This window comes from Solea solea, chromosome 21 (genome assembly GCF_958295425.1).
Source record: "Solea solea chromosome 21, fSolSol10.1, whole genome shotgun sequence".
Lineage (NCBI taxonomy): Eukaryota > Metazoa > Chordata > Actinopteri > Pleuronectiformes > Soleidae > Solea > Solea solea.
Window position 1 is genome coordinate 17,436,256 of NC_081154.1, and position 11,189 is coordinate 17,447,444.

The 11,189-nt window shown below is 39.3% G+C and overlaps 1 protein-coding gene across 4 annotated transcripts in view; it reads left to right on the forward strand.

The window, feature by feature from the left end:
* Positions 1 to 7,084, forward strand: part of LOC131448649 (potassium voltage-gated channel subfamily C member 1-like) — a 54,031-nt gene extending 46,947 nt beyond the window's left edge. For all 4 annotated transcript variants that reach the window (XM_058621279.1, XM_058621278.1, XM_058621281.1 and 1 more), the window contains one exon: positions 1,691 to 7,084. Coding sequence is in view for 1 of the 4 variants with exons in the window: in XM_058621283.1 (XP_058477266.1) it covers positions 1,691 to 1,704 (14 nt within the window). In the remaining 3 variants the exon portion in view is untranslated. The remainder of the gene's footprint in view (positions 1 to 1,690) is intronic.
* Positions 7,085 to 11,189: the final 4,105 nt, after the last annotated feature.

Consider the following 11,189-nt stretch of genomic DNA (forward strand, 5'->3'; position numbering starts at 1 on the left):
AATACATTTAAAAACTTGCAGTGAGTTAACAGCTTTTACTGACATTAATAGTAGCTTTATTGATCCTTGGACAATATATGAATGAATAACCTCATTAAACTTAACAACATGAATAAATGGCAAGTTAAAACATTAGTTAACTGTTAGTAAATGCATATAACAGCAGTAAGTAATGCTAATGAATGCACCGTTATTGTAAAGTGTTACTGAATATTGACATCAGTTACACTTCTATTGGGATTATAAAATGAAGTGTAACGTTAATGTAAAACAGACATCCCAAAGCTAAATGACCAGAGTTTAAATGGCACTATAGTGCAGTTGTGTTGACACTGACTTCCACAGCATTTACACTTTTCCTGTGGAAAAAACCCCCCCAGACAAGCTTAATACAGCAATATCACATTATATAGGGAAACCTAAGTACTTACTAAGTATGTCAAATTTCATCTTCCCTTTCATTTCTCCTACATTTTACACACTGGAAACTTTAAGTGATAGCAAATATACAGTATGTTACAATGGATAAGACCAGACAGGCAGTGATACATAGTTATTATACACATTATACACATTGCCACTCAATGATATGCAATTTTAAAAGAATAAAGAATAAAAGTCACTAAACTTGTCAAAAAAGAACTATAAGAGAAAGAAAGGATTAGAAATGAAGATTGTATTTTGGTGTTGTGTGGGTTAAGAAGAAAAAATGGAAATAAAAATGATAGAGAAGCTGAATTACATTTAGTGTGTGTGTGAAAATAATAATATATATATTGTGTTTAGGAAATAATAAATTAATCTTTTGTAACAATGGATAGTGAATCAATATAGAACAATATATGCTTTCTCATAGTTGTTTGGAGGTTGGATGAGAGCCTGGACTCTCCTCTAACCCTCTAAAGCCCATAACGTTTACAACACGACTAGAAGTGAAAAGATCACCTGTGAAGAACACTGTGCTGTGGAAAGTGACAGAAGAACACAGTGACATGAAGAGTGGACTGCACGAGCTAATGTGTGGCTTATAGAAACATAATGTACTTGTGACGCCGCACCAAAGAAGCGCTAAATCCCCCTGTAATGATGTATCGTGTCATTTGCTCCTGTGTTCGTATGATGTTGATCCTTTAGCCATGTCACAAAGAATCCTATTTGTATGTCCGTTTGTCAAAAATGTGTTGTTCTTTTCCATGTAATGTGTGATACAAATGGTCACACACACACTCACACACTCACACACACACTAATCATCTCTTTATTGTCTAATCTAAATGTACGTTGGCAGAGAGCCTGGATTACTTGTGTTTGTTCTCTTGTCTTTAACCTTTGTGTCGACACTGAGAGGTGTTAGGTTTTAAATTTGTGAACTTTATTCTGACATGCAAAGTTAACCAGCAGTTAACAGGTAATGGTAATCCCTGATTACTTCCCTTGTAGTAAATGTTTGTTTTTTTAATAGCGCTGTGGAAATCCATGCAATTTGGAAAATTAAAAACATAGTAAAAAAAGAAATGGTCAAGATTGCTTTATATTAGTCGAGTGCTTGTATAAAACAATCTGGATACATGTAATGTTGTAATGCTACAAATTGAGTTAAGCTTCAAGTTCACTGATTTGTTTGTAACTGTGTGTGTGTGTGTGTGTTTGTGAGCGGAACACTAATGACTGTCTGTTTTTGTCTTTGCAGTGTTAAGTTTCTAGCATTCGCCTTCTCTATAATGAGGAGTCTCAGTAACCAGTAAACACAAATTTGCGGCGGGAGCCACGTAAGCGGCGTATGTGACACGGACGGACAGTTGAAAGGAGATCTTTTGGGGGTGACAAGAGAGAGAGACCAGAGGTTAATCATGAATTTAAAAATCACATGGTCTGCTCCTCACATTGTTACCAAAGCAGCCTCTTGGAACTCTTTTGGAACCTTTTTGTTTTGTTTTGTTGTTTTGTTTTTTTTCCTCTTTTTTTTTTTTTTTTTTTCTTGGGGAAAAATGACTGAGCATTGCACTGACACACTTTGGGAGAGAACAGGATTTCTCCTGGTTAAACATTCCAGATGACGTCTCATTATTCTCACCACCTTATATGAAGACCAACTCGGCGCCGCCTGCAGTGCTGAGCAACTTTCTGACAAAAAACACACCCATCTTCACAAAGAACCGAATGAACAATGTAGCATCTCTGCTAACATCTTGTAGCATTTGTTGGCTGGGGAATAACTTGACTTAGTCTGACATCGTCTGTTCAAAGACAGAGGAATTTATGCATACAGGGGATCTTTTAGATGTCATTTTCCTCTTAGGTTCCTTTCCAGGGAAGAAAAAAAAAAACAAAGGTTGAAAGTACGTGAGAGACAAAGGATTGGTCTTAGTCGTCAACACTTGACATTCCAAAAAAAAAAAGAAAAGAAAAAAGAAGAAGCGCGATGCAAACGGTGCATCTGAAATCAATCACAAATGCACAGCACCATGCTACAGTTCCTTATTCATGTCGAGCAGATGTACAGCGCATTTTACCACTGAAACTATGTCTTCCATTCACTTTCTCTCAGACTGAAACACTGCCCTTCTCACACCAAACGAGATAATCAACAACAACAACAACAACAACAACACCACGCGAAGCACATGTAGCATCAGCTCCAACAAATCACGTACGACATCACTGGACATTGACACTGACCTGGCGGGAACGTGGTGGCAAAAGACTGATCTTTATCTCTCATGTACTGACATGGCTCCGCCCCATCAATCCACCAAAGGTCCTGTAGCGTGAACTTGCTCGTTGACCTGTAACGTATTGTAGTTCAAGAGAAAGGACGAGGTTTGTACTCACCCTCGTTCTGGCCACCGTTTGGCACAAAGTCATTCCTTTAAAAGTAGTTACTGCCACTAGCATCCCATGCCTATAATGCACAAAACCACAGACTCAAGGAGACAGAAGTCCTAATGAACAATATTCAAGCTTTATTGAATAATATGAATATCACTGGATATTGGCCTGGTCTAAATTATGAAAAGGACCCCCCCCCCCCCCCCCCCCATACTATGAAGGCACTTCTTAGGTCACATAAAACTTGTCATTAGTAGGAAACGATGTGCTATCTATCATTATGAAAGGGACCAATCAAATAATTGCACCCCCCCGCCCCAACTCAAAGCCCAACACTGCCAATTAGGCACAATATGCCCCAGATGTATACTGCCCCCAGCTCTCTCTTGTCCCTCTTGCTGCCAACGACTGCCTCACTGGCGAGTCAATGTCAAGATAAGGATGTCCCATCAGGGGAGAGCGAGACCAAGTGGACCATGAATAGAACAAGTGTGAAAGTGTACAGAGAGAACAAATCTATATTTTGATAAACAAATCTACTATCCATGGCTTTGGAGGACGTTTCTGAGCAGAAAAGATCCAAGAATGGAAACGGAAGGGGGAAAAAATATTGGATGCAAATGAGGGGGGAAAAAAAAGGAGATTTTGGCATCACAAGGTGAACGGAGTCAAAGTCCTGGAATAGGATGTTTTGTCACGAGGGGAGGGCACAGGTGCTTTTCCCACAAGCACCAGGAGAATGAAGGAGAGACAATGACAAAGACTCTGGGGAGGACAGAAGGACAGGAGGACAGGAGGACGGACGCTGAGATGAACAAATGGAGAGAGTAAAAAAAAAAGATAATGCATTTTTGTAACTTTGTTTACCAGCATGACTTCTTTGCATGACTGTCTTTTCTGCAAGCCCTTAGTTGAAGACAAGGGTGCTAGAGATACAAAAAAAAGTATATATAAAATGAATTTAAAAAAAATCATATGCAATTAATGTTTTAAAAAAGATTATAATGACAGAGAAGAGCTATATTTTGTTTTGAAAAGTAAAAAAAAATGTGAATATTGAAACCTGTATGTTTGCAAAGTACACCCTGAACTCTGTTTAGTTTGATGAAATGTCTCCCTCTACTACTACTGCCCTATATGTTCCTCATTCCTATTGTTTCCCCATGTTATGCACTGAGCAGTATATTTTCTAACCGTTCAGTCAGACAGCCGATCATTTCAGACTTTGCCAAAATGTTGCATTTGTGCAAAGATTGTCACAAAAGTTATTTTTTATGTTTCTTCCTTGATTCATTTGCACAACGATACCGAAGCAGCAGCAGCAGCAGCAGCAGCAGCAGTGTTAAAACTACAGCTCCACGCAACACAACTCATAGTTTGCTTTTCTTTTCCTTTGGCAATAATACAAGACCTGTCACATGATTGTAGCAGGGCACATTATACGGAGCCTTAAGAGCATCTTCAACACTTCAGTGTTGAAATGATCCAGAAAGGCCTTGGATGTGCCCGTGGTAGGATTTTGCTCGGAAAGGCAGTTCTGGTCCTCGAGTGCAACTGCAGAGGGCTGTTTCACACGCGCAGGCTTAAGAAAGCTAGGATTACTCTCTTCAAATCAGAGGTCAAGTCAGACACGTTGACAACTTATATTTGTTCTTTGAAGAGAATAACCGATAAGACAACGGGATTATTTAAGACCGGCTGTTATCCTGGTCTGGAGCAGGCTAACTGCACACAATACATCTCCATGGCAACGTATGCCTCATAGAGATCACTGCCTCCGAGAGGAGTGGAGGCCCATTTAAGACAGGACAACTGGACATATTGGACGCATACAAAAGCCGCTAGACGCCGGTTCTGTCTTCGCCACCGCGGTAAACTGGCCTGTAGCGCGCAAGGGTGGGGAAAACCCAAGTGTGTGATTGGTTTTACTTTTATCTGAGATGCTGTGGACGTCCTTGCCCGATGAATCGCTGGCAGACTCGACGGCCGTGGAGCAGGTTTTGTGAAACAGCCCTCAGGTTCTCCAGCATACTACACCATATTGGCCAACAGAGATTTCAGGTTTGCATGGAACCAACTGCCTTTCCAAAGTTTTTGTCTCGTTCAAAGGACTCAGGCATGATGTTGGCGTGTGTGCGTGCGTGTGTGTGTGTGCGTCTGGATGTAGGTGTTTTGCTATTTTTGTTTCTTAACATATTCTAGTATATAGGCAACGATAATGTGAACACCTCACAGTGATGTGTAAAAAAGCGCATGCATTATAACATTATGATAATATCCGGAGGGGGACGTATCCCCATAGTCTTGACATGTCCCCTTTAGCCTCCTACTATTGTTTGTCATGAACCTAGTCCTGATAACTATGAGCACTGTGCCGTGTCGTAGAGCAGAAACGTCTTCCTCTCAGAGACAACTGGAAACTACTCGCACACTCACAGTGTCGGCATGAGTGTGTCAAAGTAGCTTGCCTTTTCTTTTCCTCGATGGCATCCGTCATTTACCATGGAACTACCGACCTACCGTCATCCAGCTGGCTGTAGTCGACCGCTCTTAAACCACACGCAGCAGTCACGTGAGCACCAATCAAAGAGACCCAGAGCTTCCAAAACAACGTCAGTAAGGTCCTTTTTTTTTTTAAGCGTCGTGAGAAAAGGGGGGAAAACGCGAGCGACACCAGTGTCCACCGAGGAGTGAGCGGTGAAGTTAGAAGTCTCATTGTGTGAGTCATCCTTGGTTTGGTTTTTCAAAGTGAGTTTCAGCTGGAGTTCCTGCTGGTTCAGGGCTCAGCTCAGGCAGCTAAATGGTCCACAGTTGCAGTTGGAGGCTCACTGGTATATGAGACTCAACAGTGTAATGTAGACAACACAGACTTCCCAAGACTCGTGTTGGCTCTACAGTGGTTTTACAGGGTCTTGCTTCTGTCTGGTGGCAAATACAAATCATCCATTGGGATTTTAATTTTGTTCATTTTGATGCCCCCCCCCCCTTTATTTTTCAAAAGAAACGTACGATTTAGTTCCCTTATTTTGAAAAAAGGCTTTAAGAGATGTTAATGGATATTTTCGAGCTCAAACAGTTTGTGCTCTGCCCTGCTGTTTGTGTTTTTACTGCCAAGTCCAAGTGTCTTTTACTTTTCTTCGCCACTGTTGGGTTTTGTTGTTTCTCCATTCTCTACATTGTGACTGCTCTGCTTTTGTCAGGCTAACGAAAACAACAACACGAGAGAGAAAGAAAGAAAGAAAGAAAGAAGATGTCTTTCCTTTTCTACTGCATAATACTGCCACTCGATTTGGTCACGTTGAACAGAATGAGTTACAATGTTGAGAGTGCCAAGTCTGTTTTATTTTCCTCTCTGTTCCATGTGACACTAACACAAACACACACATATATATATATATATATATATATATATACACATACATATAGATACATATACATACATTAGGTATGCAATCTGCATCACAAATGCCACTGATGGACACTTACTGTATTGTCATCAGTCCCGATGATTGCCACCACACATTTATGGCTTTTCTACAGAGTAATCACTGTATTATCATTATTATTATTATTTTTATTATTGTTATTATTTTAACAAAGTGATAATACCACTTAGAGGAAATGTAATCACTCTGGATAGTTGTTTTTTTGGTTGTTGTTTTTGTTATTTTAATCAGAAATAATGTGATACTCACCGTACTAATCCAACCCACCTATATTCGTCCATCTAACATGACAGATCATGCATTCATGTAAGCATTCCAAAGATTAAAGATGTATGTTCATCCCACATACCATCACACTGTATAAAACAGACTTAGGTATGAGTCCATTGTACTGCGGTCTCAGAGGAGAGTGAATAGGGAGAGGAGGTGGTCACTGGAGCATCTGGTTGTGACTTATGCCGGAGTTTTATTTTTTTGAAAAATGTCAGAACACAAAGAACAGCCCATTAAGAACTGTATAAAGTATATTTCAATGGAATGTTCATGATCTATCTTTTTATATTTTGAAGAGTAAAAAAAAGAAAAGAAGAGAAAATAGAAACATATCAATAAAGTGTCATAATTGAACATATTTCTACTATCGAGACTTAAAATGTATGAATGTCAACGCGACCTAATGTGAACCAATCTCCATAGCAGCTTGAATGAATAACCGACTAACAGTCAAGAGATGCTTTTTTTCAGAGACATTAAAAATTGCTTCAAAATCATTGAAATGAACTTAAAATAAATAAAAAAATTAACATCAATTTGGTGTCCTTTTGTGTCGCATCACGCCACGCTCCTGTCATTTCCCCACCGGTGTGTGTGTGTGTGTGTGTGTACATCAGCGCGGCATTCAAGAGGGAACGTATGATGTCGGTAATAATGTCAATAGGAATAGCATTAGGTTTATTTAGTGGAGACAATGACAAATGTTCAGAAATTGGTATGTAATATACGACAGAATATTAGGGCCAAACTGAAGAGAAAATAAAGTCCTCTTTCCAGATTAAAGTCGTAATGTTATGAGAGTAAAATCAGGATATTAAAAAACTTGTAAAATTACAAGGAAAAAGTCATAAAAGTATGAGGAAAAAGTCACAATAGTATGAGAATAAAGTAGTAATATTAAAAAATAAGTCGTCATATGAGATTTTTTAAAAATCATTATTTAATGAAATGAATTATCGTTATTAATATAATTATTAAATAGCAACAGATCATCATGCTTAGCTTAGTTCCACTCCTTCTTGAGCCAAATATTTAATTTTGCAATAAATCAACAGCACACAGATGGAAGCGGCACTTCCTCCTCCACACAAGAGAGGATTTCCTCCAGGTTTGTGTGATTCTTTCTTCAAAACAGACTCTGTTTCTTGCACAATCTTTTCAAAGTCCTGACGCTAATGATGTGTGATGTGGTGCCGATGGTGCCAAAAAGATTAGGTATTATTTCCTTATTTGTGTGAAGCCCAAACCAAAATATAACTTATAACATAACAACATCAGCTAATACTCCAATACTGTCTCTTTATATGCTGTTTTCATCAAAACAGTAGAGATGGTGGAGAGCTGTTTGACCAGGTCCCCACAGATCCGGAGAGACGGTGGAGGTGAATCCCTGCCATCAAACATGCTAACAGTGAGCAGAAGAAGACGGAGCGGTGGGAACCCGTCAATTTCCACGACAAAATATGACCTACTCAACGTGGGCGGAGTCATCACTGCACGGCTGCATGAAACTGCCGTGACTTCGTTTCCCACACACACACACACACACACACACACACTTGTAAAGCAGTTGTTTTCAGTTTAACTGACTCATTAGAATCAGTAAATTAAAAATATTTGACCAGGTCTGACACAGTCAAATACAGCGGCAGAGTTTGTGATGCTGCTCGCGATCAGCAGTGCTGTCTCTAAATACACCAGACTCCTCTGTTAAATATTGAGATTTTAGACATTTCCCTGGTAATTGTTGGAGATTAACCCACGTTTTTAGGATTGTTAAGTCTTTTTAACTGATCTACAGTTCGGCATTGTTCGGCTTGATTTGGGCAGTCTGACGACGTCACGTATAGTATCGCCTCAGCTCGCTTGGAACCTCGCCAGAGCAGGTACTGAAAAAAGTACCAGGTACCAGGTTCTATGCAAAATAACCGCGCTGAGTCGAGTCAAGCCGGTGGAAACACACTAAATAAGTCATGCTTTGACACTTTCAGTGACAACAACACTATCTTTAGCCGGTAGACTCCAGAGTTGAATGTTTGTCACAAAGCCAGGTTGCGTCCATGTGTTTCCCTCCAGGCTCTTGTAAACTCTCCGTGACTCTCTGGGGTAAAGATGAAGGGAAGTTAACCAGGAAGTTGACGTCTCCAGTAATGTCCTCTCGACCTGTTTCCAACATTGTAAAAAGCACAGAAGGATAAAGGATCACATATACTGACTCTGTCAAGTTTCGCGATGTATTGGTCAATCGTCCTGGATTTAAAGTGCACAGTTTGAATCCAGCATCGCTCCCATTCATTTTTGCCACATCTCAGGCTGCCAGCGTGACCGAGGCACGGGACGTCCGGAGCTCTATTCAGGGGAGTCGAGCTCCCCTTCACTCCCCCGTAATTCGAACCGTGGTAACATCCTGTACTGACAATGGGAAACACAACACCACTGTACAGGGACGGGTATATCATTGGACGTCACATGAGGACATGATGAAAAACCCCAAAGTCTTCCAAGAAACTGAAAGACATCTCATTTAAGTTGTGACGGGAAGTTTAAAGCAAGTCTTTCACTTGCAGCGTTTCCAGGAAGTTGTTTGATTTTATTTAAAGCTGCACAGACGATGATATCATTGTGATCATCTCAAATAAAGACATGTCATGGAATGATAATCTATCATTTGGAAGACAACTGTAACTGTGTCATGATATTTGAGAATGGTGAGGTAATTTATTCCTCCATGTCAAATAACCTCTTATCTTCTACAAACCAGACCTGACATATCGTACTTTAAAACTTTATTATAAATCAGGTATAATGAGTATAACTGCACAATGTTATGATATCAAATTAGCATTGTCATTTCAGAACATGCTATGAATCATGCCCACATTGGAATGAGGACTGATGAGTCATGAACTATCACTGTCTGTTTCAAATGTGTGTGCTATGGTTTCTCTGTGCTGCTGCATGACACTGAGGGAATTTAAAGGCATTTTACAAAAAACACAATATCCTCTCAAGGCTCGTCATAAAAGTGAATACCAAGTGTCACGTGTCCTTTATTTACACATCATTCATCAAAATCAGAATACTCTAAATCAACTAAAACACACACACACACACACATATATATATATATATATATATATATATATATATATATATATACAGTATATATATACAATAAACATTAACATGAAATATATAAACATTATAGAATGTAAAGTATGTACAGAAAAACAGAAACGGATTACATTTTGCATCTTCATCTGTGATGAAATGTCGGCAGAGGCCTCTTTCTTTGTCTTCTTTGTGCAAAAACATCACCACCTCCCTCTGGTGGTGATACACGGTAGTGTCTGCTTTGGCACATTTAAACAACAGTGAATCTGAATGACTGGTATGATTTGTTAATGTTTTAATGTTGGGGTTAGGGTGAGGGTACTCATTATGAGGAGAATGATAGTATTATTCTACATTATTGACACAGAAATATTGTTCTTCATCTCTTTCATTTTCATCACAAACAGTCATTCAATATTATAGAATATTATAGAACAACAACAAATAAAGCTCTGGAATTCTTGAAGGAATGCCATTAAAATTCTGCTTTCTCTGGATAGAAACATGTTCTGGTTCGTCTACGATTCTAAGACACAAATAAAACACAGATTGAAAAAGTTCTGTGCCATTACATTTGACCTGTGTATCACCTGATCACATGCTTTAACCCAGCGGCTCCCAAACTCTGGGTCAGGATCTACAGATGGGTTGCCGGTTACGTTTTTTATGGGTCCCCAAACACATGTTCTGAATTTTTCTGGCTTTTTAGGTAAGATTTATGTGTAAATGTTGTAAATAATTTAATTAAAATAAAAAAATGTTAATAATTGAACATGAAATAATTGAACATTTTTTGGTTTACAGACCTAAAATAATAACTATTTTTTATTGTGATCCGGGTCACAACAGTTTGCCTTCTGGAGTGGGTAACCTTGTAGACATTTTTTAAAAAGCTTTTGCCAATTTACAAATTTGACAGACATAACAAAGGATAATCGTAGTTAGTATTTATTTCATTCCGAACGTAACAGAGCATCAACACAGCAGGTTATCACTTCTTGTATCCGGTGTTTTTTTCATTATACCAAACTGACCCTGAAGATCAACTGTACCTTTTGTGGTGTGGAGTGGTACTGCAGGTAAGTATAACATAAATATCAGGATATCACAGTTATATATATTTCTGAGAACCTTTACTTTTACTCCAATACTTTTCCCTTAAACATCTTCGTTACTACAAAATAAAAGTTGAGTTGGTGACGTAATGCCTGTTTGTTGCCGCTAGTTGTTTTTAAGCGGCACTAGCTGTTAGCTTCAGATTTCGGCTCCAAGTGGACTTAAAACACACCAGCGGCTCGTTGTTTACCGTGTCCGACACCAAGGCTCTGATCTCTGGGTTTCTGGTCTCCTGTCTCCAGGGTTCTGTTGTTCACTCCGGACACCCGGTTTCAGCTATCAGCCGTTTCAGCTCTCAGCTGAGCAGTCAACCGGTGAGCTAGCGAGCTCACGCAGAGAAACCGCAGAGTTTGTCTCCAAGTTGAATTAAAACACAGTGTGACGTCTAGAAGCTCCACAGAATCCCAACGT